The sequence below is a fragment of the Haliotis rubra genome, unplaced genomic scaffold (assembly GCF_003918875.1).
Source record: "Haliotis rubra isolate DU_JTF1 unplaced genomic scaffold, ASM391887v1 Scf575, whole genome shotgun sequence".
In the NCBI taxonomy this organism is placed as follows: Eukaryota; Metazoa; Mollusca; class Gastropoda; order Lepetellida; family Haliotidae; genus Haliotis; species Haliotis rubra.
In genome coordinates, this window is record NW_025767274.1 from 518,130 (window position 1) to 545,324 (window position 27,195).

The 27,195-nt window shown below is 39.2% G+C and overlaps 2 protein-coding genes across 2 annotated transcripts in view; one reads left to right on the forward strand and one right to left on the reverse strand.

The window, feature by feature from the left end:
- Positions 1-28: 28 nt before the first annotated feature.
- On the forward strand, positions 29-15,681 carry LOC124254558 (meiosis inhibitor protein 1-like). Its single transcript, XM_046688383.1, has 13 exons — positions 29-41; positions 628-752; positions 2,204-2,569; positions 2,844-2,912; positions 3,620-3,737; positions 5,774-5,872; positions 7,814-7,927; positions 8,684-8,820; positions 11,630-11,854; positions 13,322-13,403; positions 13,784-13,893; positions 14,511-14,633; positions 15,264-15,681. Exons 3-13 carry the CDS (start codon positions 2,447-2,449, stop codon positions 15,342-15,344), a joined length of 1,281 nt encoding a protein of 426 aa, XP_046544339.1. The 5' UTR covers positions 29-41; positions 628-752; positions 2,204-2,446; the 3' UTR covers positions 15,345-15,681.
- Positions 15,682-17,601: 1,920 nt separating this feature from the next.
- LOC124254557 (high-affinity choline transporter 1-like) overlaps positions 17,602-27,195 on the reverse strand; it is a 94,086-nt gene continuing 84,492 nt past the window's right edge. Inside the window, exon 9 of the mRNA XM_046688381.1 lies at positions 17,602-27,176. Coding sequence (XP_046544337.1) covers positions 26,556-27,176 — 621 coding nt within the window. The 3' untranslated portion in view covers positions 17,602-26,555. The remainder of the gene's footprint in view (positions 27,177-27,195) is intronic.

The window sequence follows — 27,195 nt, forward strand, 5'->3', positions numbered from 1 at the left end:
CACCTTATGTTTGTTAATAATTTCCTTCCAGTATCACAGAGGTATACAGGGCACTGAAGTCAACCAGTGAATTCGTAAAAGTGTTGTTACTGTGTTGTACTTAGTAGGATATCAGTAGTTACTCTGTTGTTGTTCATTCTAAGCAAGGAATTAACTGAACACTCTGAACATACAGTTGAATAGATACAAATATACACCATTATGCATAATTTTAGAGAAATTACATATCAATCATAGGTAAAGTGAGAGAAATCTTTAGAATCAGTTGATTCGGAAATAAAATCAACACAAATATGGATTTAAACAGCAGGAAAATGTTGCAGTAACATTGCAAGTTGAAGTCAGCTTACTGATTCTGTCATTGTTTTGTTGTTAATAAAGCACATTTATATGACAGTATCTTTGATCTTTGGTAATCTTCATGAATCTAGCATTTAAGGAAATGATGTTCTAGTTCTATCATTTAGTTTTATAGGTTGTATGCAGTGCTTGAGGGTATTCGAATACTCTCACTGTTGCCAATAAGAATATAGTATGAATAAATTTGCTAATAATATTTAAAACTAAAGAGTTAAAAAATATGTTTTGTTTTGCTGTGTTTGTGATGGTACATTATTTGGCTTTCAGGTTTGGGAACTCTGACTGACATCTTAGAGAGTTGCCCTTTACATGTGTGGTACACTCACCACCCTGTTGTCACCTGCTGGGTGTTTAGTGAGGAGAGTCGAGCCGTGCAACTAGGAAATGCTCTGGTGGGTCTCCTGAGTTTGTGTACATTGTTATCACCTGGATGGGGATGTGGTAATCAGCCTGTCAGACTGGCTGTAATCATTTACTCTTCACATGATATGTCTAACACTAATATGTATTGTTTTAATCAAAAATTGCATTTGCAAAGACCAGGTTGTCAAATTGTGCTGTTTGCTATTTTAGGATTTTTAAAAACTTTCTCCAAAACTACCAGTTTGCTTGCATGTAGTATAACCAAATTGTAAAATCATACTTATTATTCTTGACAGATTTTTAGTAATTGTAAGACATCCTCTTACTCATATCTTTGTCAAACAGGACTGAATGTACACATATTAACTTCCGAATCCAAGGGCCAAGGTGTTCATTTGATAGCTCAATAACAATACTTAAATACAAACAGACAGATAAGATATGAATAGTCTCATCAAGCTGGACATACCAGAATCTGTTAAAATCATATGATTTGTTCATTTTAATTTGTGGAGAGCTGGGGCTTTGTCATCTTCTGATGATCTTGTTTCTTGTTGAAAACCAAGTCACTGTGTTCATTTGATTGAAGAGTTCATAAAATCTTGATGACCCAAACAGCTGTAGATAAAAACAGTGTGAGGGTTTCATCTTGGGTATTCAGTGAGGAGTAAACCTGAGCTAACTACTGTTAATCAAGGATAACCTAGGGCAGCACTCAAAATAAAAAATAAAACACATAAAATGCAAAAATTGGTACAGGAGAATAGCAACATATGAGTATTTCTGTAACACACAACTATACTATGTCATCATATCCTAGTTGCATATCAGTGCTCATGATGTTGATCACTGTATTGTCTTGTCCAGACTTGATTATTTACAGACCGCCACCATGTAGCTGGAATATTGCTGAGTGTGTCATCATGGTCATTAAACAACAGCAAACATTAACGTATGACCGAATTCAGTTATCATGTACTTATCATATGACAACTAAGATTAACTTGGGTATACCTTGATCAATGTTGTGAAGGCTTCATTTAACCGTGATTAGTTTGTTCTTTTTTAAATATCTATATTTTTTTCTGGTAATAGGTTGTGAACATAACAAGGCTATCACTTGAAACATTAACTTCATCTCTTTCTGCCCAATGTCTAAGTTTGAAAAAGTGTAAGTTTAGGAAAGTCAAAAGTATTGGAGTAACTTCTCATTTGGGCATTCTGGGTTAGAATAGTCCCTCAATAATGATACAAGTTGTAGAGACAACTAAATGGATCATGGGGGTCAGACTTTGTGATTATGTGTCGTTGTACCCCATAGTGTGGGTCTTTGCTCACAGTATCAGTGACTGCATATCTGGTCCAGATGTGATTATTTTCAGGCCACTGTAATGTTCCTGTTGATCAAGATGCAAAATGTTTTGTGAGTAATTTACTGCTGTATCTTGAAGCTTAACATTGCTTGGGTGGTGTTTTGAAGCTGGAGTACTGGCTGCCCCTGATTAATGTGAACAGTCTGGAAACAGCATTAGCCTCAACAAGAGCACAGTCCAGTCACACAGGCTCACAGCACACTTGCCCCGACCAGCAGCGAACTGCCCTTGAACAACAGTGTGAAAACACAGACCTACACCATGTAGATATAGAACGAAACCATGCAGGTACGGAGAGACACCATGAAGGAACAGTATGCCAACTGACAGATACAGAGAGTCAGCAAAGGATGGAGATAGAGAGGGAGATCACAGATACAGAGAAGGTTACCATAGAGATGGAGCGTCTGGACACGGACACACAGTTACTGGTGGAACTAGCACACAACTCTGCCTTCATCAACACCCTAATGGTAAACACAAGAGAAACTTTTTACTTGTGGTCATATGACTGAAGCGCTCATAAAATCTTACCTACAGTGTTGTGGGCCAACCCCTTTACAAGGACTGAGAGCATATGCTGGGGTATAAACATATATATTGTATGTATAAGTACATAAACATAAGGACCAATAAATTACATTCTACTGAAAACTATGATTGTTTAAGTTCAACTTTCAGGTAGTCACTTTGTGCCAGTTAGAAAACTTACAGTTGTATCAGTATTTTCTTCATTGTCTTTTCCAGACAGTGCTTGTGGCTCCGCAAGAGATGGCAGACATTGCTGCTAATGTTGCAGAACATTTGGCTATCATGGTAGCGTAACCTTTATCGTTACTTTTACATCCAAAATATGTAACATCGCATTCAAGACTACTGCATAACTTCTTTGAGTGGCATTTTAGAAGCTGGGAAGTACAATACTGACAAACTTTATGGAAAACAACTTCTATATTTTGTGACTGCGACATTTTGAGACAGATTCTTTTTGTATATATACTTTGCCCCCCACTTCATGTAACATTCCTGCTTGACAATGGTACAAGAATCTGTATTAAAACGTTGCACTCACGAAATAAAGAAGTTATTATCCATAAAGTTTGTCTAGTGTAAGACTACTGCACTTATAAAGGAATGTGTGTGTGTGTGTGTGTGTGTGTGCGTGTGCGTGTGCAAGTGTGTGCGTGCGTGTGTGCCTATTTCTAACCAACCAGTCCTTGGCCTATACCCTCAATGTTTAGCAACAGGAAGTGTAATAACAACCACCATTTATAACAGCTTTTTGACATGACCTATCCAGGGATTGAAAAACCAACATTCCACTCTCTGGGCAGATCCTCTATCCACTTCCCCAAAGGGGAATTGTTAAACAAAGAAAAAGTTTTAGTTTGATGTGTCTGAAATTGCAGTTTCAACATATTAATCCACATGTCTGGACTTCGGCATCAGCGTTTTATTCCCAAATATAGTCCAGATGCCTTATCTGTATGTCAGTGATTGTGTCTATTCTTCTACGTTTCTAGCTATGTGATGAAGTGCATGAGAAGGCAGCTTCAGCCACACTCTCCACAGTCAGCGTGGCACTGGACACCTGTACCAGCTTGTTCCAGGATCTGTTTCTACAAGACTCTGTCCCAGAGGGTATTGTTCACTTTAACTCATTTAGTAATAATCCTTGTTTTCAGTCCTGAGGGCTTCACACAGAAAATCTTTCAGAATAAAATTGCTTGTATGATATTTTAGAATATAACTTCCTTAGTCTTCAATACTCATGGTCAAGTGATATCCAGCCACTGCCACATGTGATGTGAGTTTCATTGAACAGATCTAAGTCAGAAGATTCTAGGCCAGGAGTCAGCAGCTTAAGGGGTGTAATTTGAGCCCACAGTTTGCATCTACATATATGTATTGTCATGGAGCATGAGGGCATTCCTATTGTTTTGTCAAATCTGGCCCCGATTTCTCAAAACAAACTTAAGTTTTTACTCAAATTTCAAACTGAGTTTGACAATTTGAAACAGCTGAATTTTGAACTCAGCTGCATTTTTTTAATAAAAAAGCCCAAACAACTTAAAGGTCACATGCAACCAAAAAATCAAACATAATTAAAACACAATTATCACTTATTCATGACATATAATATACATTGCTGGTTATGAAAAAACATATAAACAAAATTATAAGCGTACAATCGCAAATCAAAAGTGCAATATTGTGTACTTGGGTTTACTTCCCAAGAAACGAAGCAGCCGGGATACCGAACCCAGTCAGAGCGGGGGGGTGTGCACTCAAGTGTAACGGCTGGTTCATTTGCAGATACCCTCACGGCTCATTGTGTGTGTATATATAGAGATATTGGGTTTTGTAAATACATGCTCATTATTTGTGTATAACATTTTGCAATCAACAGACATCATAACATGTCATGTGTTCAAGTATCACACCTACCTGTCTGTGTAATTACATAATGTGACAGAGACCGAACTCGGGCCATAAATCAATGCGTTTTGTTTATGGTGTATAGCCTGATTGGTGTTAAGTTCAAATTGCATGTGGTCAGTGATCGCAGTTGTGTATTGAATATTGTCATTAGCAGACAGGCAGGCAGACACACAGGTGTCAATAAAACAAGACATTGAGTTTTGTCTGTGACAACGACATATCTATATCACAGTTAGAAATTCTGTCAACACTAAATAATGACATTGCTTTTAAGTATCGAACTGAGAAAGTGACTCGGTAAGAAGAACGTGTGGTGAAATAGACAAATGAAATTATATAAACGGTTTATTTACTGTCATAACATATAAAAAGCTCGTCGCCTGTGAGATATCAACAAAACATTAGGAAAATAGCTTACACCAAAGCCTTCACTGAGTATTCACCGGACAGCCCAGCTTCCAAGTTGCTAGAACCTATTTCACTGCGCACGTGCTATGAGCGCAGCCCAGCTGTTGAAACCAGTTTTCCCGAAAAGTCGGGGGAAAATTAGTGAATCGTTTGAACTATGATTTCGCACATATTTTTCAACTTTATAAGTTGAATTTGCATTTTTGATGATTTGTTTCGGTAAGTCCATACCGAAAGGTATCAGAATCTGCAAAGTTGTGTTTTACGTTGCATGTGACCTTTAAGTATTCTATTCACCAAACTCAAATTGTCTACTATGTTTGAGTTTAATATCGATTTCAGTTCATTCTGGGAAATGCATTTTTTCAAATTTGAGTAAAAATTCGAACTTAAGTCAAAACTCAGACTTAAGTTTGTTTCGAGAAATCGGGGCCTGTTGTGTAGGTAGGTAAAGCATTCAAATTAATAGGTCACTTTAAAGCTGACTGTATCTATAAGTAGTTTGGTTGATTCTTACAATTACCACAATGACAATTTCTCACACTTGGATTTTGTGTTTCTTAAAATGTTAAATAAATGTATATTATCAATTCAGTATGGTACGTTTGCATAAAACTTGATTTGTGTGTCTTGTGTTGAATTTCTTAATGTGAAGTGATCTAAAGATTTAATAAGCAGAAACAAAAAAACAACAACATGTCTACATCTTAAAACTACAAAAGAAACAACAAATGCTTTTGATGTATTTGTTTAACAGAAATTCTGCAACTTTTTTATATTTTCTATAAACAATGATGCTTTGTAATCCCAGATATGTTTGGTTACAGACTACCAAGTGATTAACCTGCTCAAGGTAATGATTATTTTGATGAAAGGCAGTGACTGCAACACTTCTGATGCTTTCAGTGTAAAGAGTGTTTATCATGGTAAGATATTTATGGCACACAAATGATCATTTATGAGGAAGATGTTATTTAATTATTCATGCTTTTAAGATTACCTTTCATTGTATAAGAGTTTAAGATTTGTCCTGATCCCTCTGTCATATCGACCCGTGAAGATCCGGGTTGGAATATTGGCCTTCAGTAACCCATGCTTGTCATAAGAGGCGACTAACGGGATCGGGTGGTCAGGCTCGCTGAATTGGTTGACACACGTCATCGATTCCCAATTGCACAGATCGATGCTCATGTTGTTGATCTCTGGATTGTCTGGTCCAGACTCGATTATTTACAGACCTCAGCCATATAGCTGGAATATTGCTGAGTGCGGTGTAAAACTAAACTCACTCACTCACCTCTGTCGTATCTCACAGTCTGCCCTGATCCCATTATCATTTTGCACAGCCCACTCTGAACCAACTTTCATATCCCAAAATCCACCCTGATCCTATTGTTATATCCCACAGTCTGCCCTGATGCTATTGTCATATCCCACCTGCCCAGATCCCTCTGTTATATCCCACAGTCTGCCTCTGTCATATCTCACAGTCTGCTCTGATCCCTCTGTCATATCCCACAGTCCACCCACATCCCTCTGCCACAGTCTGCCCTGATGCTATTGTCATATCTCACAGTCTGCCCATCCCTCTGTCATATCTCACTCTGTCATGATCCCTCTCATCTCCCACAGTCTGCCCAGAGCTAGTCTTGTCATATCTCACAGTCTGCCCAGATCCCTGTCATATCCTCACAGTCCACCCAGATCCCTCTCATCATATCTCACAGTCTGCCCAGATCCTTCTGTCATATCCACAGTCTGCCCTGATGCTTTTTGTCATATCCTCACAGTCTGCCCTGATCCTTCTGTCATATCCCACAGTCCTGCCCTGATCCCTCTGTCATATCCCACAGTCTGCTCTGATCCCTCTGTCATATCCCACAGTCCATCCTCCCTGATCCCTCTGTCATATCCCACAGTCTGCCCTGATGCTATTGTCATATCCCACAGTCTGCCCAGATCCCTCTGTCATATCTCACAGTCCGCCCTGATCCCTCTGTCATATCTCACAGTCTGCCCAGATCCTTCTGTCATATCCCACAGTCTGCTCTGATGCTATTGTCATATCCCACAGTCCTGATCCCTCTGTCATATCCCACAGTCTACCCTGATCCCTCTGTCATATCCCACAGTCCACCCTGATCCCTCTGTCATATCCCACAGTCTGCCCTGATGCTATTGTCATATCCCACAGTCTGCCCTGATCCCTCTGTCATATCCCACAGTCCATGCCCTGATCCCTCTGTCATATCCCACAGTCCACCCTGATCCCTCTGTCATATTCCACAGTCTGCCCTGATCTATCTGTCATATCACAGTCTGCCACAGTCATCCTGATCCTCTGTCATATCCACAGTCTGTCAGATCCCTGATCCTATCTCTGTCATGTCCCACAGTCTGTCCTGATCCAACTGTCATATCTCACAGTCAGTCCTGATCCCTCTGTCATATCCCACAGTCAGTCCTGATCCCTCTGTCATATCCCACAGTCTGACCCTGATCCCTCTGTCATATCTCACAGTCTGACCTGATCCCTCTGTCATATCTCACAGTCAGCCCTGACCCAACTGTCACGTCCCAGTTAGCCTTGATCACTATCATATCCCTTAGTCAGCCCTGATGTTACAGTTATAATCCACAGTGAACCTTAATCCCACTGTCCCATTTAGCCTTTCTCACTGTCATATCCCATAATCAGCCCTGGTGCCATAATCATATCCCAGAGGTAACTCATACACTAATGTTTGATCCCACATTCTTGAACCAACTATCATATTCTAAACATCCCAAACAAGTCACATTCTTCCATCACGTTCAGCTCATGCAGCAGCCTAGAATGAAACTGATGCATTTCCTCATGTTTCTAGTGGTGAAGTTTGTTGGAAGTAAAAAAGATGACACGCAAAGTGAAAGTGTAAAATACTGTGTGGAGTACCTGTTGAAATACACAGAGGACCGTGTCACTACTGATTGTCTCTGTGGTAAGTGTTCCTGGGCTAACCCTCAATGCTGGCAAATATATCCTTTGTATTATGAGTGTCTTAATTGATATGAACATGTATTCTCCTTACTTATTGCCTAAAGAAACTTGTATTACCTAAAGAATCTTTTATTACCTAAAGAATCTAGTGGTGACATACTGAATCTGTACATCGCAACTGTGTTTTAAGAGGTTGACCTCATTTTATTAATTTTGATTGGATAACCATGACCTCCCTAAGGTAACACTTGAAAGGTCACTCTAAAACCTTCTTTAATGTTCATAAATAACAACAACAAGCCATCTTCATTATTTATTAAAATAAAATAAACAAAACAAGCACAGCCCAAACTCAGCAATAGTCAGGAACACATTATTAAATTAGTATTAGACTATATGTACATCTGTATTTCAGTGTCAATGATACCCATTTGGGACATATACAAGGTATAAATAGTATTCATGCACAATTGAATTTTCAATTGGCGTCAGTTTGGTCTTACTGAAATGAACGAAAATTGTTATTTATATATATTTAAATGCATAATGGATATAGGGTAATCAGCAAAACAGCAAGGTCATTCTGTTAGATATATTTTTGTAGAAACTCATAAACTTTGCAAAGAAAATGGAGCTTTCTGTGTTTATGTTATAGTTAGATGTATTGACATCAAAAGCAGTTGCTTTTTTCAACATTACATTTTCAATACCACATGGAAACTGACTCAGAAATTATGTGTTGTGTGCTTATTTTCAGTCAGTCCAATCCTTGTCCAAAACAAAGGCTTCGTGGTGAAGCTGGAGAGAATTTTGTCAGGTGGGTGCCAGGCGGAGTTGGACTCGGTGATGAGGCTGGTCGCCTGGCTGGCATCTTCAGCAGCACCAGACAGTCAGGTAAGTTAGACAAGCCAGATGTGAACACTGGTGACCTCACTAGCAAGAGGTGGTCTTTTTGACATGCTAGCTTGAGGTGGACAGAGAGATCACACTAGCTAGAGGTGGACAGAGAGACCACACTAGCTTGAGGTGGACAGAGAGACCACACTAGCTTGAGGTGGACAGAGAGACCACTGTAGCTCGATGTAGTCAGAGAGACCATGCTAGCTCCATGTAGGCAGAGAGACCACTCTAGTTTGATGTAGACAGAGAAACCACACTAGTTTGATGTAGACAGAGAGACCACACTAGTTTGATGTAGACAGAGAGACCACTCTAGTTTGATGTAGACAGAGAGACCACTCTAGTTTGATGTAGACAGAGAGACCACACTAGTTCGATGTAGACAGAGAGACCACACTAGTTTGATGTAGACAGAGACCACACTAGTTTGATGTAGACAGAGAGACCACACTAGTTTGATGTAGACAGAGAGACCACACTAGTTTGATGTAGACAGAGAGACCACACTAGTTTGATGTAGACAGAGAGACCACACTAGTTCGATGTAGACAGAGAGACCACACTAGTTTGATGTAGACAGAGAGACCACACTAGTTTGATGTAGACAGAGAGACCACACTAGTTTGATTTAGACAGAGAGACCACACTAGTTCGATGTAGACAGAGAGACAACACTAGTTTGATGTAGACAGAAAGACCACACTAGTTTCATGTAGGAAGAGAGACCACAGTAGTTTGATGTAGACAGGAGAACACTCTAGCTAGAGGTGGACAGAGAGACCACATGAGCTAGAGGTGGAGAGAGACCACACTAGTTTGATGTAGACAGAGAGACCACACTAGTTTGATGTAGACAGAGAGACCACACTAGTTTGATGTAGACAGAGAGACCACACTAGTTTGATGTAGACAGAGAGACCACACTAGTTTGATGTAGACAGAGAGACCACACTAGTTCGATGTAGACAGAGAGACCACACTAGTTTGATGTAGACAGAGACCACACTAGTTTGATGTAGACAGAGAGACCACACTAGTTTGATGTAGACAGAGAGACCACACTAGTTTGATGTAGACAGAGAGACCACACTAGTTTGATGTAGACAGAGAGACCACACTAGTTCGATGTAGACAGAGAGACCACACTAGTTTGATGTAGACAGAGAGACCACACTAGTTTGATGTAGACAGAGAGACCACACTAGTTTGATGTAGACAGAGAGACCACACTAGTTTCGATGTAGACAGAGAGACACACACTAGTTTGATGTAGACAGAGAAAGACCACACTAGTTTCATGTAGGAAGAGAGACCACAGTAGTTTGATGTAGACAGGAGAACACTCTAGCTAGAGGTGGACAGAGAGACCACATGAGCTAGAGGTGGAGAGAGACCACACTAGTTTGATGTAGACAGAGAGACCACACTAGTTTGATGTAGACAGAGAGACCACAGTACTAGTTTGATGTAGAGAGACCACAGACAGAGACCACACTAGTTTGATGTAGACAGAGAGACCATACTAGTTTGATGTAGACAGAGAGACCACACTAGTTTGATGTAGACAGAGAGACCACACTAGTTCGATGTAGACAGAGAGACCATACTAGTTTGATGTAGACAGAGAGACCACACTAGTTTGATGTAGACAGAGAGACCATACTAGTTCGATGTAGACAGAGAGACCACACTAGTTTGATGTAGACAGAGAGACCACACTAGTTTGATGTATACAGAGAGTCCACACTAGCTTGAGGTGGACAGAGAGACTACACTAGCTTGAGGTGGACAGAGAGACCACTCTAGCTCGATGTAGGCAGTGAGACCATGCTAGCTCGATGTAGGCAGAGAGACCACACTAGTTTGATGTAGACAGAGAGACTACACCAGCTTGAGGTGGACAGAGAGACCACACTAGCTTGAGGTGGACAGAGAGACCACTCTAGCTCGATGAAGGGAGAGAGACCGTGCTAGCTCGATGTAGACAGAATGATCACACTAGCCCGATGTAAACAGAGAGACCACACTAGCTTCAGGTGGACAGAGAGACCACACTAGCTTGAGGTGGACAGAGAGACCACTCTAGCTCGATGTAGGCAGTGAGACCATGCTAGCTCGATGTAGGCAGAGAGACCACACTAGTTTGATGTAGACAGAGAGACTACACTAGCTTGAGGTGGACAGAGAGACCACTCTAGCTTGAGGTAGACAGAGAGACCACACTAGCTAGAGGTTGACAGAGAGATCACACTAGCTCAATGTAGACAGGGAGACCACACTAGCTTGAGGTGGACAGAGAGACCACACTAGCTTGAGTTGGACAGAGAGATCACACTAGCTCGATGTAGACAGAGAGACCACACTAGCTTGATGTAGACAGAGAGACCACACTAGCTTGAGGTGGACAGAGAGACCACACTAGCTTGAGGTGGACAGAGACTGACTGACTGACTGAGTTTGGTTTTACGCCGCTTTTAGCAATGTTCCAGCAACATCACGATGGGGGACACTAGAAATGGGCTTCACACATTGTACCCATGTGGGGATTCGAACCCGGGTCTTCAGCGTGACGAGCGAACGCTTTAACCATTAGGCTACCCCACCGCCCCGAGTTGGACAGAGAGACCACACTAGCTCATTGTAGGCAGAGAGACCACATTAGGTAGAGGTGGACAGAGAACACACAAACCAGATGAGGACAGAGTGGCTACCCTAACCATCAATGGACAGCGTGACAACACTAGTAAGACAAGGAAGACTATTTGAATTCCGTTAATCTCCATGTTTTTGACTCCTACTGCAGGCCCCCCACCAAATCCATGTGAGCCACAGCTTCCTGATGGATGCTGTCATAACAGGTATTCCAGCTACTGGAGGCCTCTGTCTGCTGTCTGCAGCCCTATCTGCCCACCCCAGCACACACGGTCCAGTAGTGTTCAGTAGGGACAGACTTATACAGGATACTCCTCTATTCACAACCAGCAATGTCAGGACTCTCTACTTCCATCTCCAGCAGCAGGCTTGTCAGGTAGTTATGTCTGTGTAGCTTTTCATCAGTCAACACAGTGTGACTCCATGTTGTGGAAGACAGGCAGCAATCTTAAAGAATATACCCTCCTTCCCAATTACAGGAGTGATTGAGTGAGCGAGTTTAGTTTTGCGCCGCACACAGCAATATTCCAGCAGACTGTAAATAATTGAGTCTGGACCAGACAATCCATTGATTAACAGCATGAGCATCGATCTGGGCAATTGGGAACCGATGACATGTGCCAGTGAGCCTGACCACCCAATCCCGTTAGTCGCCTCTTACGACGAACATGGGTTACTGAAGATTCATTCTAACCCGGATCTTCACGGGTCCCAATTACAGGACTTCTGTATATGAGTCTTTACCAATTCATCCTTGCTTTTGAGATACACCCTTAATGAAAATCAGTGTAACAAAACTTGTTTTTCCGTTTTTAATTCACCCAACTGATAGCAAAATAAGATTTTATTATGGCATGTAGTCCATTTTCCTGTCTCTCGAGTTAGTTAACTTTGATACTTTGGACAATTATAACAAGGCTTATAAAGCTGACACCTTGCTGTGAATGGAATTTTCTGTATGTTATCCCAGAAGTAGAAGTATTGAAAATGTGCCCATTACCCAGACATTTTCTGTAGGATTATTTTTGAACATTTATATGTAAGTATGTGGTATGCCAAATTACACATATATACTATGCAGTAGATTTAGGAGATAAACATCCTGTGTTGGCCAATTTCCGGGTGTTATTGAGTATTTGAAGCCGTCTGTTCCAAATGGATTCCCATGCTTCAAATACTCAATAACACCCGGAAATTGGCCAACACAGGATGTTTATCAACATTGTAAACACAAAAGTAAACCAAACAGTCAACACATGTTTTTGTGTCTGCACTCATTGACATCGAGTATGGGTACAGCAGTGAAATGTCATCAGCCGGCCGTTTCGGCTGTCTCCCATGGTAGCATCTGGAACGGCTCATTTGTGACATCATTCGGACTTTACGTCACAATATGATTTGAATGACGTCATCACAGCTGACGACGTAACAATACAATGGTGTGTGCGATGTTTGTACGTATTAATACGCAGCGAATTTCCGTTTTTCAACCAATCAGATTAAAGAACACAGTGACTTTTGGTTTACAATGTGATATAACACATCTACAGTTGTTGACCATTGTGTACCACATGGTTTCCAGTAGTGCCATGGTGTCTTGCTGGGCAGCTTTACCAATGTGTCATATAATGAATATGCTGCAAGTATGTCACTTGTTTCGAATATCTATTTTAACTTTTACATATTTGTTTTAACCATGGTATGGTATGACCTTTCTGATCCTTTATGAGAACATTTCCGGAAATATTCAGGTGAGCAACATAACCTCATGACTCTATCTTTTCAAGTTTACGTTCTAAATTGTCTCATTAATAGGTAAATAAAATGTGTGCACTGTTTCCAGGATTGTCCAGTTGTATTCAACTGTGCATTGGAGTGTATATACAAGCTGTACATATACGCTGCCACAGAACACAAGGCTCTAGGTAGGAAGTCTTTCTTCTACTAATTTAAACAAGAAACAGATTCAGTCCATTATTGAAATTGTTTAGATTTCAATCTTATATTGTCAAACTCCTAGTTCTTTGACTGGAATATTTTGTAAGCTTTAATCTCAGTACACAGGTTTAGTTTAAGTTTTGTATGCGAACTGTTAGTATTTTTTTAAGATCCTAATCCCTAATGTAATTAAATTGCAATAGTTCCAGGTAGTTGTGAAAAGTAATGGATAATTTAATCAACTCCAAATGAGGCTTTGATTCCATGGGTTGTACATTATTAGTACATGTCCCGATCAGTACAAGTGATTTTTTTGTGTGGTAAAACCTTATCACATTTATATTTAAAGATGAATCTTAATTTGCAGCCAGCCACCTGTCGAGCCAGCCCTGGAACAAGCTGTGGCTGGAGACCATGCTGCACGCCTCCTTGGACCATGTGGGTCTGAGCCAGCAGGTGCTAAAGGTTATACAGATGGTAAATGTGTTGTGTAATGCAACCCCTTGTAGTCCCTTACTGTCTGGTCACTATCCTTCGCGAAGACACACTAGACACCCTTAAAGGGGGACTTGGCTCTAGCAGAGTGACAATCTCAGCTGCTTGGATCCAAGTCATTAAAACAACACTATATATTTCTGTAAACTCAGATTTTGGTACCAGCATGTACATGAAACTAAGAGTTCATCCTAATTTGAAAAAGGCAATTAGAAGATAAAAGCATACTTTGTTTTGAAATTACAGGTAATCTTACTGGATTTTAATAGATACTATTTTAATTTGAAACTGTGCACTTTAGTAGTCTCGCTTCAACAAACAGGTCTAGATTTTCATCAGATGTGACTGTGTAGATGACCATAATTCATATGCCATGTAATCAAACAGTTTATGACATTTTTTCTCTCCAAAATTAGTTGTTTTGTTATCAGAGCTCAGAAACATATATTGCAATGACAGAATGCGAAAACTAAATTGCATAAGCACAATGATAGAAGATGTGCATGTTTGCCATGCTGGAAAAACTGAATGAAATAAGTGTGAAATGAAATGCCAATGTATGAAATGAAATGTATATATCAAACCTATTACATCATCAGCTGAGTGACTTCCCCACATGCCAGAAACTGATAGCTGTGTCGGGGGACACCTTTCTACATACAGTGCTGAAGTCCCCCCTACAGGAAGAGGAGACTGAAAGAGTCACACACATATTGTCAATGGTTCAGTAACTTCCACAACTCAGTTGTATTTCATGACCTTCTCGAATACTGTAAGTCTCGTATACTGACAATAGCTACACAAAGGTCAGTTTTGGGGTATTATACAAATATAGATCCATGGTATGATCAGTAAAGTTAAAGTAAACCACAGTTTATGAAGATGGCATTGTTGTTCACAAATCTGGGCCTCCTTTCACAAAGCACTAAGGTGATTGTAAGTCACTAAGGTAACCTTAGTGCAATGTTAAAGAATGGGAGTCCAGGTTAACCTTAGTAAAGGTTGCTTTGTGAAAGGAGCCCTGAACTTTAAACTGTGACACGTCTTAACACAGTGTCCCAGTAAGTGCCACCATGTCAGTTTAGGAGCAACCCTTACAACTTCATGGATATTTGATGAGAGTGAAAGTGTTGCTTACTCTTCTGAAACTGATTGTTGAAATGGGTATTAACCACTGACATGGCTGTACAATTCAGCTGTCTGTTTATAATATGTTGAAGTCTCAGATTCACTGTAATAAATAGTCTGTGAGTCAACTGTAATGGTAAAATAATGAATACAATGTACAAACAGAAATGCATCTTTTAACATTGGTCGTGTTTAGCAGTGTACATTTGTTCTGTCGGTTGCAGTGCATGTTGGAGCTAAAGAAAAATGTCAAACCTCACCTCCTCCAGCAGGTGGAGAACCACCTTGGTCATCCAGTGAAATAGTGGGCATCGTCAGGTACTAATTCCTAGAATGTAGGAGCATGACTTTCAGCCTCACTTCTAGCATTATTTCAACCAGTGTAGACTATCAAGCCTCACCTCCTCCAGCAGGGGAAGAGCAACTTCAGTTTCCCAGTTCACTTGTGGGCATCATCAGGAAAGACTGACTCAAGAACAAGTACAAATCCATACTATTAGCACTGCTGAATATAGTGTCAAAGACTGAAGGCTCATGTCCTTCACCAGGTGGAGAACAGCCTCTAACAGGGAAAGACTGACCCATAGAAGAAATAGAAAAGGTCAAAGAACCATACTCCTAGCACTGCTGTGTCCAGGTAGAAGACTTTGTTCACTGATGGGACTACTGCACCATACTTCCTCTTTCCTCTGGATGTAGTATAATAACCAGTGTGAATCCCATGAGACATTCAGAGGGAAGGACATTAAGCTAAGGTATACAGTGTGTGACTTTTGTTGTCAGAACAGTTTAAACCATTTCCAAGTGAAGGATGATGTTTAAATGTTTGCTATGGTAGTTACAGCAGGATGATGTTGAATGTTTGCTGTGGCAGTAACAGCAGGATGATGTTGAATACTATGGCAGTTACAGCAGGATGATGTTGAATACTATGGCAGTTACAGCAGGATGATGTTGAATACTATGGCAGTTACAGCAGGATGATGTTGAATACTATGGCAGTTACAGCAGGATGATGTTGAATACTACGGCAGTTACAGCAGGATGATGTTGAATACTATGGCAGTTACAGCAGGATGATGTTGAATACTATGGCAGTTACTGCAGGATGATGTTGAATACTATGGCAGTTACAGCAGGATGATGTTGAATACTATGGCAGTTACAGCAGGATGATAATGAATACTATGGCAGTTACAGCAGGATGATGTTGAATACTATGGCAGTTACAGCAGGATGATGTTGAATACTATGGCAGTTACAGCAGGATGATGTTGAATACTATGGCAGTTACAGCAGGATGATGTTGAATACTACGGCAGTTACAGCAGGATGATGTTGAATACTATGGCAGTTACAGCAGGATGATGTTGAATACTATGGCAGTTACAGCAGGATGATGTTGAATACTACGGCAGTTACAGCAGGATGATGTTGAATACTATGGCAGTTACAGCAGGATGATGTTGAATACTATGGCAGTTACTGCAGGATGATGTTGAATACTACGGCAGTTACAGCAGGATGATGTTGAATACTATGGCAGTTACTGCAGGATACAGCAGGATGATGTTGAATACTATGGCAGTTACTGCAGGATGATGTTGAATACTATGGCAGTTACTGCAGGATGATGTTGAATACTACGGCAGTTACAGCAGGATGATGTTGAATACTATGGCAGTTACAGCAGGATGATGTTGAATACTATGGCAGTTACAGCAGGATGATGTTGAACACTATGGCAGTTACAGCAGGATGATGTTGAATGTTTACAATCTCAGTTACAGCAGGATGATCTTGAATACTATGACAATTACTGCAGGATGATGTTGAATGTTTACTATGACAATTACTGCAGGATGATGTTTAATGTTGACTATGGCAATTACTGCAGGATGATGTTGAATGTTTACTATGACAAGTACTCAGGATATGAACTCTGTGACAAGTACTGCAGGATGATGTTGAATGTCTACTATGACAATTACTGCAGGATGATGTTGAATGTTTACTATGACAATTACTGCAGGATGATGTTGAATGTTTACTATGACAATTACTGCAGGATGATGTTGAATGTTTACTATGACAATTACTGCAGGATGATGTTGAATGTTTACTATGACAATTACTGCAGGATGATGTTGAATGTTTACTATGACAATTACTGCAGGATGATGTTGAATGTTTACTATGACAATTACTGCAGGATGATGTTGATTACTGCAGGATGATGTTGAATGTTTACTATGACAATTACTGCAGGATGATGTTGAATGTTTACTATGACAATTACTGCAGGATGATGTTGAATGTTTACTATGACAATTACTGCAGGATGATGTTGAATGTTTACTATGACAAGTACTCAGGATATAAACTCTGTGACAAGTACTGAAGGATGATGTTGAATGTTCATAAAAGCAATCACAGCAGGCTACTGTTAAATAAGAGCCATGGCAGCTGGAGGATTTGGAATGTGTACTGTGCAGATTTCGGCAATCTTGGACTAAAGAAAGGTGCAGATGATGTTCTAAAACAAAATGAAGAACACTGGTATCACATGCCATCTTTTTATTGTATTTTTGATTATCTTTGTCACTACTGTCTGATGAATGTTTGATAAAGCTCTGAATATATACACAATATACATGGCAAAACATGCACTGCACCATGTGCTCGCTTGATAACACTTAGTGTCAAAGTTTGTCTCTACCTACCATCTGTTGTATCACTTAAAACAGCTTTTTAGTATTCTTTCATATTTTAGAAACTCCATGTCATGTTTATTCAAAATGATCTCATTCTTGATCTTTCTCAAAGTTCAGTTATACATAAATATAATTCTCAATAGAGTTTTGGAAAATGTGCAGTCGTTTACCATGGTAGGATAGATAGAGCTGAACCTTGACACTTGAACACTTGCTGGAGACAAATCTTTCTCTTGCATTGCATCATTCAAATTCCCTGGGTTCCATGTCTCAAGTTTAGTGGAACATTTATGCTGATATCATTACAAACTTGCCGCAGGAAACACACACGTTCATTTACTCAACACATTTTGTGGAGTGGAGCTCAAGTTATACGTTCACATTTGTTCTTGATAGAAATCATCAAACAACAGTCCAATACTATGTGACTATTTCAGTCTGAGTGATTTAAAGAAATCAGCTTCAGATTGAAATACATACCGACGAAACTCAAACCGCTCAGTCAGTTTCACCCAAGTGTTGATGAACATGTGGAGGAATCCATCTATACCAGTGAATGTTGTCAACATCAAGTGTATTATAGGACTACCTCTTTATGTTACACTCACAAACAGCACATCTACTCATCTAGTTCCACTAACACTAGGATGATTTGATTGATGCAGTATCACTTCCTGGACTTCAGTAAACCAGATCCTATACTACCCATCAAAAGTTTAGACTCATTTAAAGCCCTCACTATATGTTATGCAATCATATATGGTTACATTGAAGATGAATTTCTCCACTGGGGGGACCAATTGCAAACCTTATGCAGGTGAATTGCACGAGTATCATGCATCAACTTATATTGTGCATGTGAACAACTGCGTTTTGGTGTTAACTTTTGTTAAGAATTCACCAATTTTCACAAGTTTAATCACTTTTTGAACTCATTACAATAATCTTTTCAATGTTACGAATGAATTTGTTTTACAATACATCAGTTCATGTGTAAACAGCACCCTTAACAGTATGGAATATTTTGCAAAAGCTAGTTTAGAACAGTTGACTGGAGTAAGTGGCTATATTTACACTAGTGAGTCTAAACTTTTGATGGATAGTATACATTGGCAGATATCCCCAACCCCCTCTCCCCATAAAAAATAATTGAAAGATAATTACTCTTTGTTTGACAAAATGACAAAACATATGCTTATTATTGAATTTTATGTGTGTATTGCCCAGTGGAATTTTGATCAAAGGTTAACATCTTATAACGTAAGTTCCCTTTCTCCTGATAGTAAGACATGTAATAACAAAATGTGTCCTCAAATCTTTAGCCCTCGACTCATCTCTGCAACACATGAGGGGGCATTAATTTAAATGTTTTTGTTTATGGATTATATATCAGTATTAAATCTAATCCACCGATATGACATTGAGCATGGTAAAAGTTAGTGTCACCTTACTACTGTCCAGAAGACATCTTTGTTGAAATTGATGACCAATGGCTGGAACTGATGTTTAACACCTGTAAATCTACATATCATGGAGTTGTCTTTCTAGATAATGATACTGCAAAAATCTAATGAAAATACGCAATTGTAGCCTTCATAATATTACACTATCATTCTTGTATACTATGTTGATATCACAGGCATGATAATCGTGAAACATTGATAAAATCACTTGATGACTTTACATATATATGCAGTGTGTTTATGATACTCATTCTGCTTGCCTCTTGGCTAGTCCAAGATAAGAACTATCTCCCAGTAGCATTCAGCATATACAGACCCTCAGATGTTCAACAGTCTTCAGGCCTCAACACTTAAGACTTCAATCAGTAAATATGGTTATGCATATACTACAAAAATATTCCACAAAAGCCACGATCACAACTTGCACACATAGATAAAGAAAGGCAGCATTTGAGTTCCTGTTGTGCATTTTATACTGATCATACGTGCACTGGTTGATTTCAAAATTATATAAACTGTCCCTTATTCTCAGTAGACTGGACTACTGCAACAGCCTCTACTCTGGCCTCAGTGATTTTCTACTGGACAAGCTACAGAAGGTCCAAAATACTGCCGCAAGGATAATAAACCGTTCTTCTAACCAGACTCACATCACGCCGGTGCTTAAACAGGGCCAGAATACAGTTCAAGATACTTTGTCTCACATATAAATCACTTCATGGTCAGTCTCCTCCTTACATATCTGAACTCATAACTCTGTATGTTCCAGCCCGTGAACTGCGGTCACAACAGCAGAATCTCCTGACAGTACCTCCCTACAAGCTTAAGACCTTCGGTCACAGATCCTTCTCACACACTGCCGCGGTCTTGTGGAACTCTTTACCCTTTGACCTGAAGCTCGCACCAACTCTGGACTCCTTTAAAAGCCACCTCAAAACGCACCTTTTCATTCAGTTCTATGACTCATAAACAGTTCACTCTTACTGTACATATTGTTTTAATTGTAGCGCCATGAGCATGCTTACGAGCGTGGATTTGTGCGCACTATAAATAGGCACTATTATTATTATTATTAATGAATCTGACATTCAGAAACTATAACCGCACAACATATATGATCTATATTGCAAATGCAATTTCAAGCCTGTGTAGTAACATGTGCTAGATAAACTTAACAATATATGTGACAATCTAGCAGCTTTCTTCAAAAATTAAACTTATTCGCAAAACCATTACTACAGATTACAATATTTCTATTCCTCTCTAAGCCTTGTTTACAAGTAAGAACCACTAATGCTGTGAGATAGTAGGACCGCAGCGTTTAAACCCATCAATATTACCATAGGGCTTCACTGTACAAACAATTCTCTCATCAAATATCCTTTTCATTGTGATAGATACCATACTGTGGTCTCATCTCTACTTTCATCCAGCTTCATACAGCCTGATGGCACACATTCACCAGTGTTAAACGGGGACTAAGCCCTGGGAAAATAACAACCCCAGCAAGTTTGATTCAACTCCTAAAACAACTTTTATCAGATATTGTGATTAGGTTGCTGGTGATTAGGTGGTTAACTCTGAAGAGTGTGGGTTTGAATCCCGGATGTTACCCTACCCTAAAAAAAAGTACTAGAATCAGTACTTTACTCAGAAGTGTAATTCCAAATGAACATATGTTATGAAATGTATTAGTTTGCCTACTTATATTTCCTGACATTAAATGATCTAGTAGTTACAGTTTTTCTTATTACACCCAGACAATATCCCTGTTTCACATATGAAATATATATCTGCCCAGCTTGGCCCATATAGCTTTGAAATCCAACACAGCACCAGTGAAGGCTGTCTACAAACAGAATGAGTATGATAAATTCAACTTCAACACACAGCTTGTAACAACAGACAACATCCTTGTATAACAACCGGTTCACGTAAAAATAACAATTCACATTTGAATACTATTCTTTCATTTCACATATACATGTAAATATTATTCTAAAATTCTTGCTAAAATAGACTCGTAAAATGTACATTCCATTTACAAAAGAAATCACATGGAGTGTAGGTCAACAATGATCACACCAATAAAATCAGTCCCAACACGGAAAACAAATATGAAATGGTAGACTGATATCTGTTTTAGACTGGATGAATTAAATACAAGGCTATATCTCCCTCACGAGGCATATCACCCAGACAACATTCCAGAACTAGCAGACTTTACTAAGATGAAATATACTGTTTAACGCTTCTCTGCAATGTGCCATCTTGAAACTATACTAAGGGAAAGAAATAAGGGAACATCACCTGATCACAGTGTTCCTGTTTTTTTCTCAGATTTTCACCCACAGTTCAATTGAAAGCTTGACAAGAAACCTGGAAGAAAACATAGGAGCACTTGATCTTTCATGTGTCCCCTTATTTATTACCCTCAGTATATTTGAGAATCTGGAAAAGGTCTGTTTTGGAATGACATGGCTGTATCCTTTTATTTCTTGGATCATGGTTTCCTTGGCATTTTGTTTTGTTTTTTGCATGAGTGGAAAAATTTATGAAACTGTGGGAATGGTCATTTATTACATACAGGGAGGTGGGTCAGAGGTTTTCTGATGTATTGAAAATATTTACCCTCCCCTCAGGTTTGTCATATGGTAGGTAATGTGACCTTCCACATATCCTTGTAGATATTTTTCATGATCCTCCATGTAAAAACAAATTGCAAAAGCATTTTATAGTCTATTTTAAAATGTTTGTCTCTTTTCATAACCCTCCCCAAATATCTGTTTCATTTTTTTGTTATCCTTGTCTTGAGATTTATAAATTTTGGTTACCCTCCCTGATTCCCTTTGCAAATGAAAAAATGCTCAGTTAATTTATCAACATTGGTACTTGTTGGATCAGAAGCCTACCTCTGTTTACCTCCCAACTTTCAAGCTAATAACACTTACATAAGTGGGTGATGCATAAGAGACAATGATTAAAGGTTGACTCTGGACCAGGTCAATACTTACATAATAACTATATTGTCAATCTTGTATTTTCCAATGAATGCTTTTTGTTTTTAATTTTTGAAATATCCTCTTAAATTTACCTTTTATAGACTAGAGGCCTAACTTAATGAGGACAGCTTTTCATGAGTTGTTTTCATGACATTGTACTTCAGAAAAGCGTGGGATGTAAATGTTGTTCCCTAATTTGTGATATTGATGAAAATTGATTCTTCAAGAGAAAACTTCCTGTATCCTGATTAATTACAATTCATTAGCATGTAGATATCACCAGGATCAACTCAACTGATTGGAAAAAAAAATGAAGAGGAAAATATTGATGTCATGTTTCTTGTTTTTGCTTCAATGGAAAACTAAAGGATGCCATGACCAGGAAAAATACCATAGTTTGGACCTGAGCGATCCATACTTGTATATTTGTGAGGTAATAATGAGGGCGTGGACTGATTCTACACAGACAAATCAATGCCTGCACCTTTACTTTAATGATTATACATACAGTGGCACGATGATACAACATTAGGCTATGACTTTGACAAAGTGGGAAATGGGAGGACTTAACAAATCTTTCTGAATGAACATACAACTCTCGAGTGTTAAGCATTCACAATAGGCTGGAATGAAAAGTCAATACTCTAGACATAACTACAGGAATATTGCTTTATACACTGTTTATCGTTATAGAGTTTGCACCATGGTTAATGATATGTCCATTCATGCTATACAGTTAGGTGACAATATGCAAAGATACATTGTTTGGAAACTAAAACAAGATTCTCCTCGGATGCAACATTTATTCTACTGTGTATCAGTTTGTAATTATTGAGTGTGAAAGTCCTCTTCAGGGCTCAGTCTGAGAGAGACACTCAGTTTCAGAAGACATTATAGACACTTTTAGCTAGATAACGGCGTAAGAATCTACACCGAAAAGTCAATCTATGCAATAAACAAGAAGTTGTTATCCATAAAGTCATAATTCTTTAGTTTTCTAGTTATATCATGTAGGGCTGCAACAATTCAGTTTGATTCATTGAAAATCGAATCTGACACCTTAAGTTTCGATTTTCAAAAAGCATTTTAACTATTTTGATTCGATATTTGAATACCTACTTAAATTATTTCTACACAGCCAAGTTGACGATGGATTTCACGCTAAAAAAGCTGAGTCTGAGAGTTAAATGAAATCTGATATTTTTACATGCATGAAGAATCAAATAAAAATTGATCGAATCAAGTGTCCAATATCAAAAATTGAATCGAATCGAGGTCTGGTTGAATTGTTGTAGCCCTAATATCCCGGTGTGTCAGCTTAATGTGAGAAGAAAGATCAAAGTGACGCAGGTCTCGGACGTATCACTTTGCGAAACCCACATGCTGGACATGGTGGAGGCAAACCTAGATCAGAATGGGGTGAAGCAGGATTCGAACCCATCATCATAGGCTCCAAGCATGCTGAAGGCATGCAACTCAGGACAGTGAGTGCCCATGAGAGAGAGGTTTAGGAGAAAGGAATATGTGTGGCAGCAATCTAACTGTATACCATGCATCTTAGCATTAGCTTGCCCCACTAAGTGGAGACGAACAGCACAGTGCCATTGTATTCACTATAACCAGCTAGTTAAGGTTGCATCAAGTATATTGAACATTTGTATTGTCATTGTCATGGGCAAGACTTCAGAATACAGACAGAATATAGAACTGCCTCAACACATTGTCATCATGTCCAGAAGCTTTTCTGATTAGCTTAGCTTGGTCCCAGTATCACCTCTCGAGGACAGAACATTCTTATAATAATACTTGTGTACTGACACAATGAAATCTGAGCTTAACTTGAAATCAGAAAAAAGATGTATTTTTGTACACAAGTCAATCTCAAATGCACGGAATGAGATATAAACCTGTACAACATGATTGTTTGCCTCATGCCCAAATAACCAGAATGTAATTTTTGTGGCCATTTTATGAAACATTACAAAAAATCGAAAATGCATTTACAAATTGTTCCACAATCTATGAATGCTCAAGCTAAACATGTTAACTCTTTATGCTTTATGTTGTGACAACAAAGGACAATTCACACGTACAGGGCCCCGTTTAACGTGATCGTAGTGCTAACTTGATCGTAACTCCCATAGACTTACAACAGTCATAGCGATATGATCGCTTTTTGAAATGGACCCCTTGGCCGCCGTTAGTCTAAATCCACACACAAGGGACATAAAACACAGCTAAATGTATAATATGATACTTAGCAGTAAGCTCATAAGCTGTCAAAGATGAGTCTACCCAAATACTACTTGTTATTGTGTATCAGATCTTGATAAATGTTTATAAAATTTGAAAGAAATAATTCAGTTATGAAATGACAAGTAAATGCTCTAGCTGCAACATTTCACCATAGATGCATGTGTTTAGACTAAAGGACAGTCATCCTGATTGTCAGCTACAGTCATGTTAATCACCAAAACAACATATATGCACTCTACAATCAGTTAAGTGTGCTGTAACAATGGATATACCCTGTACAAGCATACTCTGTTTGCACACACAAACATTCAGAATATATCTATTAGCAAATCTAAATGCAACTATATGTCGCTAACTCTCGCACATGTGCATTTTACATAGCGTGAAAAATACATGGAATCTATATCTGTTTATATCACTGCATCAACTGTAGTTGTCATCTGTACAAGTTATGACATTGGTGAAAAGCATTCTATTGTATTCTAGTACTAATGGTTAGGTGTGTATCTCGGACTATGTCGGCAGTTTAATGCCAGCATCACATCATCCAACTGGCGACAGAAGCGTGTTAACTTGCATATTTAACACAGAACTGACTACATTTTGCTGACAATTGTAGAAAATGGAAAATCTCGTCTGCAACAGTCAGCCTCATCTGTGAGGAAAAGGAGGTTCAGTGATCTGGAATGTATGATCCGTATTATCTTAAAGGAACATCGTATGTCTTGATCCTGATTGTTCCGTGAGAGCTATCATGTTGTTCCTCCATATTCTACGAAGAAATTTATCTTAAACCTTCATGTCCTTTGAAGAAACCTTTCTTGTAGTGTTCTTTTAAGGAACTTTCTTTTTCCTCAAGTTTCCTGTAAGAAACGTTGATCTTGTGGTACATCTGTTTTTCTTGATGAAACTTTGATCTTATGGTACCTCCAGTTTTCCTGAAGAAACCTTTATCTAGTGGTACCTCCTGTTTCTTTGATGGAACTTTGATCTTGTGGTACCTCCAGTTTTCCTGAAGAAACGTTTATCTAGTGGTACCTCCTGTTTCTTTGATGGAACTTTGATCCTGTGGTACTATCACACACTTTGAAGAATATTTGACCTTGTGGTACCTCCATAATGCCTGCACAAAAACAGTAGAGGCTCCTGTCCAACTAAATTCCCAGAAGCACCTAGATATTGCAGTATCATCAAATTCCATGTCAAAGAGAAAATATGGTACCTTGACACTTTGGAAAAAATAGCTCTTGTGGTTCCTTCACATGTGTACCTTGAAGACCATCACATTACCATGTGCTATTCTGTAGAGTAGCTGTGACTTCACACAACATCACATCAAAAATGTTACATACATATTCCGTAGAGAATCTATGATCTGATTCATCCTTACATGTGAGATGTGTTTTAGAGCATGTGAAGTTCCTCACATTTATTGAGACACCTTCACATGAACAATTCCCAATGTAGTACATTGTGGGGTTGTACCTCAACCTTAAGTGTCAATAATCCTTTGATAACAACATATTCCATTTAGAAGCACCATCACAGGTCTCAGGATTGATGATACAATACAGTAGATTCGTCTTACGCTTTCACAGCATCATCATCCCATTTATGGGGCCAACTAGATCTGTATTCCAGGTTCCCGTAAATCATCATTCATATGATTTTCACCAATACTTTGGATTCTACCCCCAGTGGAATCTGTTCTGGTAGATAACTGAGACTGGTTACCCTCTGGCATTGATGTTTCATATTTACATTGGCTACAAGTCACTCCAGTGCCTTCAATGCAGAAACATAACATGTGTTGTCTCCCTTGAGTCCCAGCGGCTGACCAATATATGCTGTGATCACCTTGACAGCACTGTGTCGGACAATCTAATCTAGTTTTCAGCATTACTACTGACACAGGATATAAGATTACTGTACTTAGATACCCAAACTCCAATGTCAATCACATAACAGAATCATTTAGTGTCCACGTATTTGGGTAAGATATAGTTTTACCCGGTATCTGATTAACTACATAATGATGTTCGCATTGCTCAAGATATCCGAGTACACATTGTCCTACCATATTACTGTGCCAGCTTCTCCGGGGGTGGATGAATCACATCAGAAGCATTCACTTCACCTATAAGATCATCTTGAGAGAATTTTAGGGCCGGGTTAATTTTGCCATTGATGTCTTTGTAAGAGTCTATGATTGATGTCATTTCACCGGGACCATCTCGGGCTGCTAGGGCAATACTTTCATCAGGTATATTAACAATACACATGAATACATCGTATCTTCGTGGGAAGATGCCAGTCTCAAATGCATACTTGAGAGGGTATGAAACAGACACTATTGTAATTAAGGTAATTAGCATGGATAGAGTCTTGAAGGGGAACAGTTGTGCATTTTCCTCGTAGTCAAAGCCAGGATATTTGATCAATGGCTGTACACCAATGGCTGTTTCGCCCCCAGCAAGACGGAAGAACAGTCCGAGGATATAGCCAGCGAGGGAGCCATATGTGTTGCTGAATTTGACGTATATGACGCAGATGAGTTGAGGGAAGAGAACAACGTAGACAAGGTCAGCACAGAGGTACCACAGTTCATAGATAGAGGTGACCAGGATGGCCATCACTGTGGACAAGACTCCCACGCCAAAGATGGCCAATCTCATCACCCACAAGATCTCTTTTTCAGAAGCCTGGAAGGAAGAAGCATCA